Source organism: Gossypium hirsutum, chromosome A08 (genome assembly GCF_007990345.1).
Source record: "Gossypium hirsutum isolate 1008001.06 chromosome A08, Gossypium_hirsutum_v2.1, whole genome shotgun sequence".
Lineage (NCBI taxonomy): Eukaryota > Viridiplantae > Streptophyta > Magnoliopsida > Malvales > Malvaceae > Gossypium > Gossypium hirsutum.
Window position 1 is genome coordinate 119655236 of NC_053431.1, and position 18451 is coordinate 119673686.

The 18451-nt window shown below is 29.9% G+C and overlaps 2 protein-coding genes and 1 long non-coding RNA gene across 3 annotated transcripts; 2 read left to right on the plus strand and 1 right to left on the minus strand.

The window, feature by feature from the left end:
- Positions 1-4598: 4598 nt before the first annotated feature.
- Positions 4599-5510, plus strand: LOC121204680 (protein G1-like6). Its single transcript, XM_041074982.1, has one exon. It carries the CDS (start codon positions 4751-4753, stop codon positions 5306-5308), a length of 558 nt encoding a protein of 185 aa, XP_040930916.1. The 5' UTR covers positions 4599-4750; the 3' UTR covers positions 5309-5510.
- A 2115-nt stretch (positions 5511-7625) lies between these two features.
- Positions 7626-11257, minus strand: LOC121204681 (NAC domain-containing protein 21/22). The gene is made up of 3 exons (XM_041074983.1): positions 10984-11257; positions 8982-9247; positions 7626-8165 (listed from the first exon to the last, which is right to left on the minus strand). The coding sequence occupies exons 1-3, from the start codon at positions 11150-11152 to the stop codon at positions 7794-7796; spliced, it is 807 nt and encodes a 268-aa protein (XP_040930917.1). The 5' UTR covers positions 11153-11257; the 3' UTR covers positions 7626-7793.
- Positions 11258-11945: 688 nt separating this feature from the next.
- On the plus strand, positions 11946-15119 carry LOC107927362 (uncharacterized). Its single transcript, XR_005899863.1, has 4 exons — positions 11946-12367; positions 12483-12549; positions 13673-13750; positions 14767-15119. It is a non-coding gene; the product is annotated as an uncharacterized lncRNA (long non-coding RNA).
- Positions 15120-18451: the final 3332 nt, after the last annotated feature.

Consider the following 18451-nt stretch of genomic DNA (forward strand, 5'->3'; position numbering starts at 1 on the left):
TGCAGGTTTGATTACTGTTTAATATAAAGAAAATTTTCTTGTTGCACATAAGAAATTACATGGTACATATATATATATGTATATGCGTGTATATATATTCACTGTTGCAGACACTACATCGGGCACGACATGAAAACTGATAAATGGGTCCTTTTGTAGTTATGTTTCATGCAGTCTTTTAGTTCTCCAGCTATATACATTAGCATTATGATATTTTTAATTTGCTACTTGTTGATACAAATTTTGGGTTGACAGATTGGAGAATATTCACCCCTGAAGGGTAGATAGCTGTAAAGCCGAGGGGTTTCGGAAGTATGGTGAAAAAGTGGACGGGCTTGTAGCTTCTACAAGAAGATGAGGACTCTCTCCAATTTTTTCCACCTCCCACGGGAGAATCCCCATTTTTAGGATCTCATAAACACCATGGAGAACTCGTCTTTTTGGAGAAGCTAGAAGCCCCCCTTTTTCACCATACTTCCAAGACCAGTCGGCCGTTTGGCTCTCTGCCCTTCCGAGGTGAACCATCTCCAAACTCTCAACCCAAAACTTGTATCAGCACTACTATAATTTTCTTTAATCTGCTGCATATGTTTCCTTAAAAGCTTGGCTTATTAAATGTAGGTTTTCATTTTGTTTTCTTCATTTAGTTTAACTAATAACGGATAGGTTCAATAGTTTGTGTAGATATGTGGGTAAAAGGTCCTTGTATTAGGAGTCAAATTGTATTTTGTCTCTCTATTAAAGAGAAGGGGTAAATTAGCCTCTGTAAGTTAGATCAAACTAATCTTTCTATTAAAAATTTTATCTATTTCTACTATCAAAAGTTATCTTTGTAACTTTCTGGTTATTTTTTCGGCCATGTCAATTTTTAATAGTAGAAATAGATGAATATTTTAACAAAAGAGATCGGTTTACTCTTTGATCTAATGTTCAAGAACTAATTTAATTGTTTTTTGAGTAAAAAAAGCAAAATGGAATTTGACTCTTAGTACTCTTATAATCTGTTATAGGAACTTGCTAAAGGATATTTTATCTCAAATGTTTCCATTTTCTGTGCATTTTATTCTTAAATCGGTGGTTCCAAAAGCATTGAATGCCATTCATGGCACAAACCAAAAACAAAGTCGAAGCCTGCCTAAGGTTATTCCTTAAAGCCACACAACTTATTTCCTCTTTACATTTCCCACTGGTTCATAAACCCAAGGTAATTCCATGAACTCAAATCATATAAATAGCTTGCATTTGAGTCCGTGATGCAATGAAATCTTGATTAACAAAGTTCTGGATTTGATCCTTCCTACCAGCTCGCAATTAGGTAGTTGGATAATACTGTCTTTTCGACCAGATTTGACGGACACATTTATTTATGAATTGATTCCCAAATTATCTTTTGACCAAGTATTCTTTTTTCATGTGAGGTGGTAGGAATTTGAGATTAGGACAGGCACGGTGGAAGTTAGATGTAAATTCATATTATTAAGTGGTGGATACATCTTTAGACCAAAATCATTAAATCTGGATCTAGGCCGGCCATTGGTGTTCTTATGGCTACCTCAAACAGTAAACACCATGATCTGCTGCTTATGGCATTTACATGCACGCTTAAGTTTTATGTGTATAGGGTTAATAGCACAAATGTACTTAAACTATGGTATAGATTCTAAATTAGTTTTTGAACTTAGTGAGTTATCGTTTTAGTTTAGGATAGACATATTTTGAAACACAGAGATCAAATTATAAATATTGTGCACTAGTTATATAAACAATTTAAATTTGATGTATTAAAGGACAATACTGTCAAATTGCTCCTATAATAGTTTCACTTACAAATTTTCAATTTAATTCATGTATTTTTTTCAACGAAAAGGATTAAAAAAACTAACAAGAAATAGCGTGATTCGAACACGCAAACATGCTATCCATCCTTATAAGATGATTGACCAAAGAGGGATACTATGAAATATCTGTATACCAACCGACACTTCCTTCATCATACCAACCAACGAGTGTGCAACGGAGTTTACCTCTCTTGGGATCTGCTTGAAGGCAACATTCCAATTATGACTTATTAATTCCTGAATTCTAAGAATTAAATCTCTTTAAATACACTTTCTCAATTCCCTAGTGATCTCTTTAAGTGCAAGTGCATAATCGGTTTCCACGAAGATATCTCGCCATTGGGCATCCCATGTCATAATAAGTCTATCATAGATCATCCAAAGCTCCGTTTGCTCTACACCATACCTACCAATATTTCTACCTATTCTACGAACCCAATTGCCAGATCCATCTCTTGCCACTATTGTCAAAGTTGCCAAACCTAATACTGGATCACGAGCCCCATAAGTGTTTAGTTTAATGGTACTAGTCGAGGAGAAATCCATCGACATCTAGTTAAATTTGAATTAGCATTTAATATTAAGTTGATGGTTAAAGATCTGATACGATATTAATACTTTAAAAATTGAATTAAAATATTTTAAAATATAGATAACATATGAAAAACTTATTAAGAAGCTCATCAATTATTTCAAAATTAAAATACGAATTTTGTTTTCTTTTGTTTTATGCGATCCAATTTGGTATTTTCATTAGAAAAGTCAATAAAAGAAAATATGTGGGCACCCAATATTTATGTGTTAGAATTAGAAACGTACAAGCTTTCTCAAACAGTCCTATTGATAAAATTAATGATATCCAGGTTGTACTTGGAAGATTGACTTCAATATATTTAATATGTTTGTGTTATAAAATGTATGGTTTGTCAATATTTTGTTTGGATAAATATTTTTTAAGAAAATTTTAAGAATATTATTGTAAAATAGGTATAATGATAAATTTAGTCTTTAGTGTTTATATTTTTTTTCGTCAATTTGATCTTTTTTTTTAATTAAATTTAGCTTTTAATATTTTAAAAGAGTTAAAAGTTGATTCTTCACCTTTTAAAAAGAGCCAAATTGTTATTTTTTTAATAGAAATATTGATTGAAGTGTTACTTTTTTAAACATGAAATCTCAAATGGTAACCCATATGTACTTTATGCTATTTTTTGAATTTTTATGATTTTTTTATAAATTTCCTTTTAATTTTTAATTTTTTTATAAATTTTAAATTATTTATTCACGCGACATATAAGTTAAATAGCACTATATCAGCATTAAGTGCATGTGGACTACCACGTGGATTGTCACATTAACATTATTAAAAGAATATTATTTTAACCAATATTTCTATTAAAAATCAATTTGACTCTTTTTTAAAGCAAAATTTAAAAAAATCATGGTCAAATTGAAAAAAAATGTAAATATTAAAAATTAAATTTATCATTATGTCTATAAAATATTAAAATATATTAAAATTAAATAAAATTGATATCTTGTAAAGTTTTTATTTGTATGAGTTCAAATTTGTTCATAAAAAAATCAATAATTTCATCTCGTCCTATTTTAACACAAATGAATTCAAATCCGAAATATTTAAACTTGAATGAATTCGAATATGAAATAACTTAAAAAAATTTTAAAATATTCTAAATTTATAATCACTTTAACTGAAAAAGCTCAAGAACTCAAATAATTATATTAAAATAACCCAACTCTAAAATTCACCCTAACTTGAAGTAATCAAAACAAAATAACTTAAGAAATTTAAAGTTCAAATTACTCCATAAAATTTTATTCTATCAAAAATCAATCCCCATTGATATACCTACGAATCAATATTTATTTGTGTTATTTACAAGAACAAGGCAATGGAACACGTGCATGGCACACGCTATTACAAATCAAAGAGATTTACTACCGAACAAGCTAAATTTTAGACAAAGATACTATTCACTGACAAAATGGCAGGCAAAACTACAGTTCCAATATTTGTCGTCTTTACATAATTCACCCCACAAAAAAAGTTTGAAAAGTCGAAAATTGATTTCAACCTTGGTTTATATGTTTAATCTTATGGTTATGTAAATTTTATTTTTATTGCATTTATAATTAATGTTACTTTTATTATATAAAAAATATTTGATATTTAAAATAGTAGAAAATATTTTTAAAAAACTCTATAAAAGTTAGTAATTAGTTTCTTTAATTAAAAATTATTATTCTTTTAAAAAAATTCACCAAACAGGATTTAGAAAACTTTCAAATAATGTCTCCATGCTATAAAACAAAGTCATCTTGCCAAAATGAAATTCAAAATCCCAAAATTAATATAAAAAATTAAAAATTAAACTAATTCAAATAATTATAAATAATTCAAAATTTTAAAATACTCGATCAAATTAAATTAAACTCATTTCTTTGTTAGGGTAAATATAATATATTTTATATAACTAAAATATCATTTACGTTAGTGTTATTATACATGAAAATTAATCATTTTGGAGTTTATAATTGTAATTATCAACTATATTTCTCTCCAAAATTTGAATTTAAATTTTTTTTAAGACAATGTGTATTATTATTACACTAAACACTTATTAATTTGTAAGATTGAATAATTAGATTTAGCGAATTCAGACAGATTAATAATAAAAAAGTATATTTAAAATTTGTTGAATCGATGTAAAAATTTTCTCCCAACCAGTATTTCAGTCTATTTATAATCCAGTTCGTCGATCAGTCTGTTTCTGATTATGTCTATATAACTTTGAATCACTTAAAGAAGTGCTCTTATCAATCTTTCTTTTTTTCCCGTTTTAGTTAATAAAGAAAAAAAAATCCAACAACAGGTTTCATTGTAGACGACAATGGATTCAATTCAAGAAATGGATAATAGCTCCATTTCCCAAGACGGTGTCGCTTCACATGCACCATCATCGTCGTCTTCAACCGCGAGTCGCTACGAGAACCAAAAGCGCCGTGACTGGAACACATTCATGCAGTATCTAAAGAACCACAGGCCCCCACTGGCACTCTCTTGGTGCAGTGGAGCTCATGTCTTGGAGTTCCTCAGATACCTCGACCGGTTCGGCAAAACCAAAGTCCACACTCCGATATGTCCTTTCTATGGCTACCCGAACCCACCGGCTCCTTGTCCATGCCCGTTCCGTCAAGCCTGGGGTAGCCTCGATGCTCTCATCGGCCGACTCCGAGCTGCTTTTGAAGAAAATGGAGGAAAACCCGAGGCGAACCCATTTGGGACACGAGCTGTGAGGCTTTATCTTCGTGAGGTACGTGATTTACAGTCAAAAGCAAGAGGGATTAGCTACGAGAAGAAAAAACGTAAACGACCATCGTCAGCTCATCAACAAACCCCATCTCTGTCATTGCCGCGGCCGCGGCCGCCACCACCAGGTGCATGTTGAAACATGCATTAGCCAAACCCTATATTTATGTGTGCAGTTTAGTATATGAATATCTACAACAATGAGTAAATTGAGGTCGAGTCCGATCGGATCAAACCCTAATCGGATCTTGACTCGGGTTATATATTACTTGGTTAATCTGCTTTTGATGCAAACAGTGTTAGTATCCGTAATTGACTTGCAAATAGTTTGAAGACTGAAATAGTACTTAAAAAAGCCATTTTTTTAGGTACTTTATTAGTGTTCATATTTGCCATTTGCTATGTTCATCATTTTAACTTTTAATATTTTGAGAAGAATTTTAAATATGGAGAGATTAGGTTTGATGATAATTTTTTTAAGAAGTTAAATATAATTAGTTATGAATAATCTTCCGATGAATTTCAATATTCTCTTGTAGAACTTTCACAACAATAGATTTGGGAAAAAACTTATGAGTTATCAGGCTAATAAAATCTTATCCTATTATAGAATCAACAACTATATTTGCTGTGCATGGAATATACATCACGTTCACAGTCCATTCCCTAGTTAACAATGCTTTAATAATTCACACTAAACTTGCATCAATTTCCAATGTATTATCATTAAGCATATTAACAACAATCAAGTAATCACTCTCTACCAATAACTTCTTAATACCTCTCTCATCCAACCTATCCATAATTGCCCAAAGTTTTGCATTAAAAGCTGATCACACACCTATATTCCTACTATAACATGTAATCCACTTACCTTAGTGATATTAAAACAAACCTCCAGCTAAGTCCCGACCTGTCATCAAGTGCATTAAACCATCTGTGTTCAGTTTGCTCCAATCCCTTAATGGTTGAGACCAACCCAATTCACTTTGTTGACTTCTCTTTTTAATCGCCGTAGTGACTGATTTAGCAAATGCTAAAATTCAAGTTAAGGTGTTTATATCCCTCTACCTAAAATTTTTAAAGTTTTTCATTTTCATGTTTGTGATTTATCGAAAATTCTTTAGGAAATCAACTGCTATAATTGGATATTAATATAGGAATATACGGATGTCATTAATCATTGTATAGATTAACTATATAATATATGTACTTTTTTTATTATAGGATTTTATGTTTTAAATTATACAAATAGGTACCCTTTGCATGTCATTATTACCTTTTCTTCCTCCAACTTGGTGGTACCTTATTTTAGCCCCCATTACTTCTTTAAGTTGCTAATTTAGCCAAAAACTTTTTCGACATCTAGCATATAAGTTGATCGAGTTTAATTGTTAACTATAAAGAAGTTAAAAGTTTTATATTAACGAATCAAATATTAAAATATAAATTTGCCAAACATTAAAGCATAAATTTTGTTGTATTTTTTAATCAATAAAACCTTTAATTTTCTAATTTTTAAAAGAAAAGATCCCTACTTGCCATCTTTGGAATCGCCCCTGATTAGCTCGTTGGCGATGGTCACTCTCTAGCTCTACTATCAGCAACAATTTCGATCCAAAAAAAAAACATCATTCTAAAAACATGTTAATTGAAAGTATAATACGCCTTATTACTATACTCAATATTTACTGCAAATTGTATTGTTCTCTACTAAAGTTTTTGAGTGAGACGAGCACTTTTGATCTTCAACTAATCTTTTGAAAGGTATTAGGCCATATCCCTCGACAAACTATGATTGACAAAATATGTTTAGAAAATTCAAAAGTTGATTTAAACCATGTTGTTTAATTCGTTTCGACTAAGTTATTATTTCAATGTAATCAGTTCAATTAAATTCCATTATTTTTTTATATTCAATTTAATTCTATTACTTTTTATAACTAAAATTTTGTATGATAGCAATTACAAATTTATTCAAAATCTTTTGGATTTTTTTTTTAAATTTATATTTAATATAGTAGTATATAATAGGTAATCATACATCATCTAAAAATTTTAAAATAAATACATTTTTCCAAAAAAAATTATCTTGATAGCCCAACACTTTGGGCCTATATTAAGGTGGATTTGGATGGGCAGTGAGGTGTGATACGGTGCGTTTAGCTTACTTTTTGTCTCATGATACAGTGTCGCTACAGTATCTAATCTCACCGCCATTACTGTTTTTACATTATCCACAGGTAAACGCACCATCCATCCAAACCCACCCTTAATCTTCATACTTCAATGATAAAAAAAATTCAATAATTAAATATATATATACATTTGAGCAATCTTATTATAAGTTTTTATCATATTTGTTCTTTTTGATATAATGCTTAAAACTATCCATATGTACTGTGCAGTCCATTTTTAACCTTTAAATTTAAAGAAATATATATTTAAATAAAAAATAGTAAAAAAATTGCTTTATATATATAAATATAATTTTTTTACAATGCCCAAAATTATATACAATAAATAAATAAACCCTAAACCAAAATACACAATCTTTCTATTTGTATATCGTCCCAAGACAAAACACCATACCCAACATCACAGGTCAACAATACAATCAGTTTTCATAGGAAACCCACATTATCATCATCCTCGTTATTATCGAATTTTATGTCTTCCAAGTTGTTTTCTACCGTGTTGATGTCCCAAAAGAAATCGAATTCATCTTCAACTTTGGAGCTAATTACTTCATTGGTGTAGGGATTATTGTTGTTATTTTGCTGAAGCAAGCTCAACAAGCTTTGGCCATGGCTTGGATGGGGTTGTGGGAAAGACAAAGAGGTGGCTATTTGTTGGAGTTGATGCCCATAATGCATGCTTGTTTGGTCTCTTAAAGAAAAGGCACGAGACGATGATGTCTCCAACATCGTGGTTGGGTTGTTGTTGATGTCGTCTCCCTTGTTTTTGTGAAAAACTCTACATAAAACCCAATCTTCCTGTCACAAAGAACAACGAATGAAGAACCAGACAAAACTCAAATATAATATATGACATACGTACATGATAGGACAAGAGACTCATGTATCGCAATTATATATGGTGGAGATTCAAATTTAAGTGTTAAAGGATCCAAGGCTTCTGCCTTAACCAACATTAATGCCAATACATATGTATATATAAATGAGTCGTACATTTGTGTTGAGTTGCATCATGAGACACAAATTGGAATTGTTCTCTTTTGGCACTCACTTTCAAAGTTTTACTATTTTTAGGTGTGTCTCTTATGTTTGAATGCACAATCTCCTATATAGAGGAGTGCTTTTTTTTGGAATGATTATCCAATTGATCTAATGCCTTTTTATGTCACGATTAAGCCTTTCATCAAATTGTATCTTAAATGCATAATTCAAAATTACAAGCCCCTCAAGCTTTTTGTCACTCTTAATGGATTAATTGATATTCATTCTGCAAAGTGCTTTCCTTTATATATGAGAATGTGTGTTTGAATCTATGTAGACACACCTAAAAAAGATATTAAAACGATGAACTTGTAAGTATTGAAAGGAAATACTTTCGGTTTGTAATTGACAACGAGACTCAATAGGTTATACATAATATATCAAACCGAAACAATCAAAATCCAACTGGTTTATGTTGTTACCTCAAGAGATCATCAAACTTTCATAATATCAAGAAAAAAAATGAATAAAATAATTGAATTCGATCAACATACTGCATAAAGGGACGGATCCAAAGAGAAGCAGTTCACCCTCTTACGGTAACATTGAAAAGAGCAACGAGTGAAAACTAACCTTAGGAGGCATATGCGGGGTTTCTAGACGAAACTCATGCATGATCCAACCTGTTTTGATTCCATTTGGAGCTCGGTTCTTGTGAAACACCAACGTCTTCCTCATCCCTACCACCTCTTGTGTTCTTGGGTCGATCACCGTCCGATCCTTTCCAGTTGCTTTCCAGTAACCAGATGCCGTCGCTCGATTCGTTCGGAACCCCGTCGCGTACTTCCGATCTCGGAAGCTGAAGAAATACCACTCGCTCGCGTTTAGCTTTGCCACCTCTTTCATTAAAAAAAATCAAAGTCCCATCATACACACAAAATTACATAATTTGTTGAATATTATCTTAGTACATCATGTTTAAGTAAAATTATTACTAATAAAAGATTAAGTCTAATTAATTATGAAATAAAAAAATGGGCAAACACTTACTATTATTTAATTTGAGTCCAGCAATGTTATATTCGTAAAAATAATTTTTACATGAAAATATGTTTTTAGTCCTTGCACTCTTACAAAATTTGAAATTTAATTTATTATGGTACATTAGAAATTAGGGCAGGGGATGTCATTGTCGGGATTTGAACCTTAAGCCTCAAATGCCAACGGAGAGCTCTTACTAACTTCCTTAAAATTGTTCGTTCATTAAAATTGTTAGTAGTTTTAAGAAAAATTATAAATTTAGCATATTTATTTTTAGTCAATCATATGACAGATCATACGATGGTAATATAATTAACATGTCAAGTTGATTAATTTTGACGGAAAAAATTAATAATTTTAATGATTGAATTGAGACTTTTAAATAAAAAATTAAATTTTATTTTATTTTTTTAACTTTTTAAACATATAAAGTTAATCTTAAATATTATCCTAATACAAAAAGTGTGTAACAAACAATATAGGCAAAGTAGATATATATTGTAGGGAAAAAGAAAGCATTTCAACTCTATCCCTTATGACTCCAAAATAAATATTATGATCTCCTTTATCCAAACCATTAATTAAGTTTGACAATTATGATATAAGGCCCCTATTTCACAAAGTGAAACTTATGCAAAAAAAGAAACTATAAAAAGTTTGGTCCAATTTAAATTCTCATCTTTTTATTTTATTAAAATTTAAAAAATAGTTCTTTTACTTTAATTTGTCAAATTTTACCTTTTATACTTTATGAAAAGATGAAAAATTAATTCAGTTGTCGGTAAATATGAGAACTTGAACGATTGATTTATTTTTTATTTTTTATTTTTTATTTTTGCAAATTTATTACATAATTCCTTACACATAATTACTAAACTATTGATTTTTATATGAAAAATTCAATGAAAAAACTTTATAGTAATTTCTTAGCTTTTGTAAAGTATGAGAACCGACGGATATGAAATCAAGTCTGTATTTTGATGTGTTATATTCTCTATAATTCCTAAATTACTTATATACCCCTCAAATGTTTAAGATATTACTGCATTCGAAAGATATGAAACGTGTTTATTTATCGGCTGTGCTGTTTCTAACAGATACCCTGTAAAATTTTTCCCCTCCTTCGAATTAAATTGTATATTTATATCATAATAAAAATATAATTTTATTATTTTAATAGACTATATCTTTATAATTTTTAAAAGATTAAATTAATTTTTTATTATTTTTAGAGAGTTAAAGTATAATTTTATTATTATTAATTTAAAATTTTATAAATTATAAAGATTCTAAATGATTTTTTTTTCCTTTTAGGACCGTGGCTCCTGCCTGGCCCATTCGCTCCGCCAGGAAAATATCACCTTCCTAGCTTGCTTAAATATCAACCAAATAATTAATGTGGTTTTGTTTCATGATTATATAACTTTTAATTTCAGCCAAAAAAGTAAAGCCCGAAACCAGAAGAAGCCATTCAGTGAGAAGTAAGACAGTAGAACCATAGAAAAGCTATGGAAAAAATAAATAAAAGATTCTAAAGCAACCCTAAAGCATGGAAGAAGAAGAAGAAGAGGAAGAGATGATGATGATGGTGTACCAGGAAGCTGCCATGGCTCACATGTATGCAAATCAATATCAACCAAAGTACCCTTCAAGATTTCTTCATTAGCAACCTTTTTGAAGAGATAATGGCAAACCAGCTCTTCATCACTTGGATAAAATCTAAACCCAGGTGGCAGTGTTGCTCCTATATCCCTTAACCCCATCTTTTTTTTCCTCTCTCTCTTTAAGCTAACAATGGCAAATATAAATGGGGTGGCAAATAAATAATTTTTTTTTAAAAAAAGAAAAAAAGAAGAAGAAAAGCTTTACTTAAACACAAGGTATTGTGTGATATGATATGGTCATATATGTATGATTGTATGTATGCATGTTGTATGATGAGAATTAAATGGCTTTGATCAGTTAGAATTTCTTACAATATTCTATTTTTCAAATATATGGTGTCATGCTTGTGTAATTAGTTAGTTATAAATGTGAATGAAAAACCAAAGTTACAAGAAACCTAAAAAATCCAAATTATTTTATTAATACAATCATTCCAAAACACCCTTTTTACCTCTCTTTTATATTTAGATGAACTTTTTTTTTAAATGTAAGATAATAAAGAAAGAAAGAAAATCTTGGGAATTGTTACATATATATTTATAAAATTCATTATAATATATTTCGGATAAAATTATCATAGGATCTTGTACTTTTCACAAATTTAAAATTTGATTTTTATATTTTATGGTGTGATATTTTGAAATAATAATAAAAATAGCGTTGTGAACCTAAATATAACAATTGTTCTAAAATTTTAAAATCTGAAAAATAAAAGAATTAAATTCTTAAAAATAAAAGTACAAGGATGAAGTTTCAAATATATGAAAAGTGGTTTAAAAAAATAAAATTATAAAACTAAAATATTAGTGTATAAAAAAGGAGCTCAGTTAAAATATACTTAAACCATGTTTGGTTGGGTGTAATGGCTAATCCATTACACCCCGATTCGGTGGCCCCACCCAATACGCCGTTTGGTTCACCGTTTACCGAATCGGAGGTTTTGCTATTCCTTACCTATTCCCTCAGCAGCTGTAATAGGGATTCCTGGGTTTTAGTTTGTAATGGCTATTCATCGTTTTCTTCTTTAATTTTGAGACCAAAATAGCCTGCCTTCTTCTCCCAAAAAATTTCCCATCGATTTCATATCCTCAAATCAAGCCAAATCGATTCACCTTCACGTTTTCACATCTTCTTCCAGCCAAATCGATTCGCCTTCATCTTCTTCCGGCCAAAGGTATGCTGACAGCCAAAGGGCTTCACCATTCTTCCAGCTCTTGCAGCGACTGAGAAACAGTAGCGGGAAGGGAGGTAATCTTTTTTTGCCCTCATCAAGCTTCATCCTCTCCGACGTTTCCCTTCCATTGATTGCAGAGGTAATCTTTTTACTTCTCTTCTTCATTGATTTTTCCCTCTTACGTTTGGGAACTTAAAATCGATTTTTGCCCTCAGCTCCATCTTCTCATACGTTTTTGCTTTTCATTTTATCAGGACCCAAAAATTTCATCACTTTCACATATTTGACCTTCCAGCACCGCCGCCTGCGCCTCTACTACCAGTGAGAATACCTTGTCTCCTTTCCTTTAATTTCTACGCTTCAGATGTTTATCTATGTTTCCCGATTATCCTAAATTTTTGTGTTTTTAATTTATTTAATTTAAAATTTCGATTTAGTGCATTCCATTGTTTGAAATTGAGTTAGAATTGTCTTCTAAAGGTTGAGACTGATCTAATTAGCTTTTCATCACCTGATCAAAAGAGCAAAATTCTCTGAGGGACAAGGTTTTAGTAACATAAAAGGAGAAAGAATGTTAAAAGTCCTGGCATGCATAGTCATATATCATTTAAGTTTCATCTTAGGCCCTAAAGAATGTTAGGTCCTCTGACATGCTAAACTATTTCCATTTGATCAACTAGCATAGATGAATATGCAAAGAAGCTTTCTTCTTTTATGCTAAATTATTTCCATTTGTCACCATGTGCATGGTTTATGCTAAAATCTTTGATCTTTTAAGTATAATTTAAATCTAGGGCCTTAACGTAAGGTAAAGTGCCCTATTATTTGAGTAGTTTTGTTGCTGCTTCTGTTGTCATTTAAAAATATGATTTCCAAAGGCAAGTATTAATATGACCATGGTCCTCTCCTGCTATTGAATTGAAGAAATAAAAGAAAAAGGAAAGTTTGACTTATGAGGACAGAGCAGGGCAGATTCTTAGAGTAACCTTTGGGTATATGCTCATGAGGATTTGTGTTGAAATATTGCATTCTTTAAGTTTTTGTTTTGTTTCTCCCATAGAGCTCTCTAATTGAATGATAGCTTGGCTTTGGCTGCAAAATGAATCAAGCTATGGATAGGCACGTTTAATATTAAAGAGGTTTGCACAAAAGCAAATCCTATCAAGTCTATTTCATTTACTGTTAAACTAATTAAATACTATATCAAAGGGATCTTAAATTTCACCAATCTTCAGCCTTAGCGCATGAGAGTTTTGTTACTTTAAGTCAATGACAAGGTGTCCCTATATAGACAGATAAACTAATATAGGGCAGCAAAAGAAGAAAAACAAAATGTAATTGACTATAAAACCTGTTTAGATCTCCTTGGATGTCTCCTCTTTTTCAAATGCAGCTAAAATTTATTGTCAATATTTACATCATCTTCCTCTTTTATATTTTGCAGATAGAGCCAATCCCAAGAGGAAATCTGCCTCCTGGTTTTGATCCTATTGAAGGTTGCAAGCTTATCAGAAAGGAAAAGGTATTATTTTCAAGATTTTCCCTTTTCTTTTTTTTCCTTTATTAAGCTGAGTGTGCACTACAATTTTAAAGCACAAGTTTGAATGAATTGCTTATATTTTTCTTGTTTGTATTCATGTTACTTTGGTTATCCTTTGTTTTTCTTATCCTTTGTTATATTGTATCATAATTCAACATTATGTCGTTTACGTCGATTCAATATATGCCTTACATGTTCATTGTAAGACAGAATCTGTTCCCCGTTTACTATTTGGTTTTGTTTGAAACATATTTGTACCATGAGGTTGCGACGAAGATTCTATTTTCGTGTTTAAACCGTTTGCAACAATGTTTTCATTAGAGCAAGTTTTCATGTCTGCTGATAGAGAACAATTTGTAATGCTTTCACTTGATGACTTGTTTACACCGTTGCTCGTACAAATCGTATATCGGTTTTATCTTATCATCTAGTATAGGTTTCAGCTTCTTCTATTGCAGCTTTCAGTTGCATGACCTTAGTCTAGGCCTATAGGGTTCTCACTTTTGTGGCATATTAGGCATGTTTTTTTCAATAGGCTGTTAATTTTCGAACTCGGATGAAGTTGGAAGCTATGAAGCTTTCTACATGTTCACTATGACACTGCACTATGGTCAGTTAGAACCCAATTCTGCTTCTTTGCTTGCTTTATATGCAGCTTGAAATCGCAATCAAGTTTTTGTCGTAAAGTTGCACCATGTTCATTCTTGTAGAATCAAACCTCTGTTCAATAGGCCTAGATAATTATCCTTTGTTGCAATGTTAGTGTCTTAAGGTTTGGGTATATGCTATCTGGTTTGCTTATCCCATGCAAAAACATGGTCTTATTACATTTCGCAGCATGGGATTCACATTCTGTTGCTTGTTCATGGATTATACTACCTATTTTTCAACCCGATTCTTATCATTTTTGTTCTTGCATCAATAATCAAATCAGTCTGTTAACATGCTCAGAACCCTTTCAATGCCACACTATGGGGTTGAAATTGATGCAGATGCAGATGCAGATGCAGATGCAGTCCTGAAAATCGTGAAGATGCCCGAGTCTGAAAGACTCAAGATAGCTACAGCAGCAAGGAGAAGAGCTAGCAGATTTTCGGAGCAAAGATTTTACGATGATCTCAAAGCCGCAATCCGACCAATTATATGTGGTTCTTCCTAGTTATAGGATTGCATTAGAAGATCACACTGACATAGAAAACAATAGTTATACTTGTTCTTGTTTATTGGGGTTCTTCACCCTTTCGATCCAATCATTAGAAAAAGCTTAGTTTAGATTTGTCAACAAAATAGATATACTCTTAATTTTGATTTGAAAACATACTTGAAGGAATTGAGGATCATGTTTGGTTCATTGGATTGCTCATTCAATTACTGCCCTATTTTAAGATCATCATTTTATAATTTTTTTTAAATAGAGTAATTAAAAAGTAAATTTACTAATAATTTAATAATCTTGACCGTAATTTACTTTATATTTAAAAATATTGTTTATAACATAAAGTATTGTTTAATATTAAAAACAATGGACTAATGTTAGAAAATGGTTTCAAAGGCACAAAATCAATATTATTATCGTACTAATATTGCAAACAATATTTAAATTTCTCTAAATTAAATGAAAAATTAATATAAGAATATTGATTATTAAAAATTTTATTAAATTATATATTTTAATTAAAATATATTTAATAATAATTATGTTAAAATATGATTAAATTATTTATTATTGATATTAATAATCTTATTAAAATTTAATAACAATAACAATAATCATTTACCTAAACAAATTTCTGCTAAGGGTATTCTAGTTATTTTAGTTTTTTCCATTATGCTATTACACCTCTATTACATTCAACCAAACACAGGATTACTATTACGCCTCTATTCCATTACATTCAACCAAACAGTTGATTTGCTATTACACATCTATTCCATTACACCTCTATTCCAATACACTTCTAATCCAATACAGCGAACCAAACGTGCTCTAAATTTATCATAAATTAAGGAAAATCCAAGGATGTAGGAAAGGGTTTTGTTAAAATATTGGTAAAATTATAGTTTTGGTCCCAAAAAATTTAAAATTCATTAATCTTGATTTTTTCAACATAAAATTCTTGAATTTACTCAAATATTTCATAAAACCAATTCTAACCAAGGTAGGATATTTAATTTCCATGGTCCTTATAACTTTTTTTAATTGCAATTCTATACTCTATGTGGTTTATAAGATTCATTTAACATTTTGAACTTCTATGTGAATTATATTACAACTTGTGGGGGAAAAAAATAAAAACAAAAAGCGGAAAAGAGAAAGAATTTTGAAGATAAATTATTTTATTGAAAAGAAAATGAAAGTAGAATTAGAAATAGAATATTTAATACTCAGCACTACTTTAATTAATTAATTAGTTATTATTATTATTATTAAGATGATACCAAAGTAAATACAAATTAGAAATGGAATATTCAATATTCCATATAAACTAAAAGAATACGAATTTTAAAAAATCAAAACTAAATATAAAATAAATTAAAATAGCATTAAAATTTTGTAGCCCGCCATTGATTAAGGATTGACCGACCTATCAGGAATTTTTTTAATATATGGTATAGATAATAATGAATGAAAAAATAATTATAAAATATATGCCAATAAGATCCAAGTGTCACGGCTGACATTTTTTTATAATGGTTGGCAATGATTATTATCAATTTTCATATATATATATATATGTAAGGCATAAATAATTGACGTGACGTGTTAATGATATGTTACCTCATTAAAAATTATACGTATTTTTAAATATTTTTTAAAAAATATAAAGAAATATCATAATTAATTGGACTATAACTCACGAATTGGGATGATTGATGAGTACACATATCTTGAAAGACTGGTTAGGAACTAAAATAACAAAATTTATATTTAATCATGTGCTTTTTTAACACAATGTTTGGAGTAATAATTTTATGGTCTGACATTTCCATCAAAGGGTCCAAAAAATCTGACCCATGAGATTGATCGGAGCAATAATAGAGACAAATCAATCAATAAATAATTGGAAGTAGATGAATTTATAATTAAACACGGATTAAGTGATATTTAAAATTAATAAACGTTTAAAAGGAAATCATATAAAATTAATTAAACAATTTGTTAATAGTCTATAAATATCAATTATTGAACCCTAATTATAATTATTATTATTATTATAATAAATGTCAGTAATTGATAATCAGAGAGAGAGAGAGAGAGAAAGTCCAAAGTGATCAATTTTGATGAGATAAGAAAATTTTTGGATGGATTCAAACCAAAAACCAGTGGGCCATATCCTGATGGCTTGTCTTTGATATGGGTCCACTAATGATGTACTTATCATCAATATTATAAAGGGTAAATTCCACCTAAGGTTATTAAACTATTAGTAAGTTTATGTTTTGGTCATTCAACTTCAAAAAGTTATAAAATGGTCATTGAACTATTCGGAAGTTTCATTTAAGTCACTAAGCAATTAATTTTTTTTTTAAAGTCCTACCAACGAGCTCCGAGCGACGATTGGTACAATGGATCAGTATCCATAGATGAGTAAAAAATATACTTTAGATCAAAGTTGATCTGACGATCAGTATTGGAGATCAAAGAAGAAAGTTGTCTAGATTCTGGTTTGTAAAATTGTGACATTCAAAGTTGTTTCATGAAAAGAAATTGAACTGTAGAAGAGAAGGAGAATTATAGCTTTTGATTAGTGCAGGCAGTACGAACAAAGAAAGTCACACAACAATGATTTTAACAACACAGTGATTTAAATGAAAACTTTCGAACAGTTCAATAACTATTTTGTAACTTTTTGAAGTTGAGTGATCAAAACGTAAACTTTCTAATAATTTAGTGACTTGAGTGTTTTATTAATAAGGGGTAAATATACTATTTGGTGTTTGTGTTTGGTTTTAATAATTAAATTGGTATTTATGTTTTCTTTTGTTCAGATTGATTACTTTCATCACACATTTTATCCATTTTTTGCAATTCTATTAAAGTTAAATGATTGGACCAATCAAGTTTAGACACATGGCACACATGCCACATCATTAGTTGATTACCTGTCACGTGCAACAATATGATTGGTCCATGTCATCCAATTTTGACAGAGTTACAAAATGGACTAAAATGCGCAAGAGAAGCCAAGTTCAGGTACTAATTTAAACAAAAAAAATATATGTATCTATTTGAACATTGAAGCCAAACTCATATAAAAAAATTACATTTACCCTATTAAAAAACTATATGGTACACTATGAACGAAGTTCAAAAATTTCACAAGCAGAATTGATGGGATAATATACAGTTGTAGAATTAATATATAGTAAAAATATAAATATATATGATAATTATCTGTTATACTGATAGTAGAGTTATTTTAACTCCACAAATGAGATTAAGAAATTGCAGTGCGTATCCTTAATTGATACTTAAAAAATAAAAATAAATAAATGCAATGTAAAACTTTTTAACTCGTGCTTGTAACGTTTAAGAAAAAAAAGCCTTTCACCATACTGTAACAATGAAAAACTTCATAATCGAGTATAGAATATTGTCATGATTCTTATTTGTTTTCTTTTATATTTCTATAAGGAGATATGGCAATATCTTACACTCGCTTATGAAGTTTTTTTATTTAT

Excerpts from the sequence above, each read along its gene's own strand:
- LOC121204681 (XM_041074983.1), bottom strand. The coding sequence starts at position 11,152 with ATGGGGTTAAGGGATATAGGAGCAACACTGCCACCTGGGTTTAGATTT. Across the intron at positions 9,248-10,983 it reads TGAGCCATGGCAGCTTCCTG|AGGTGGCAAAGCTAAACGCG; the intron begins GTACACCATCAT and ends TTTTAATGAAAG. Across the intron at positions 8,166-8,981 it reads CCCCGCATATGCCTCCTAAG|GAAGATTGGGTTTTATGTAG; the intron begins GTTAGTTTTCAC and ends TCTTTGTGACAG.
- LOC121204680 (XM_041074982.1), top strand. The coding sequence starts at position 4,751 with ATGGATTCAATTCAAGAAATGGATAATAGCTCCATTTCCCAAGACGGT.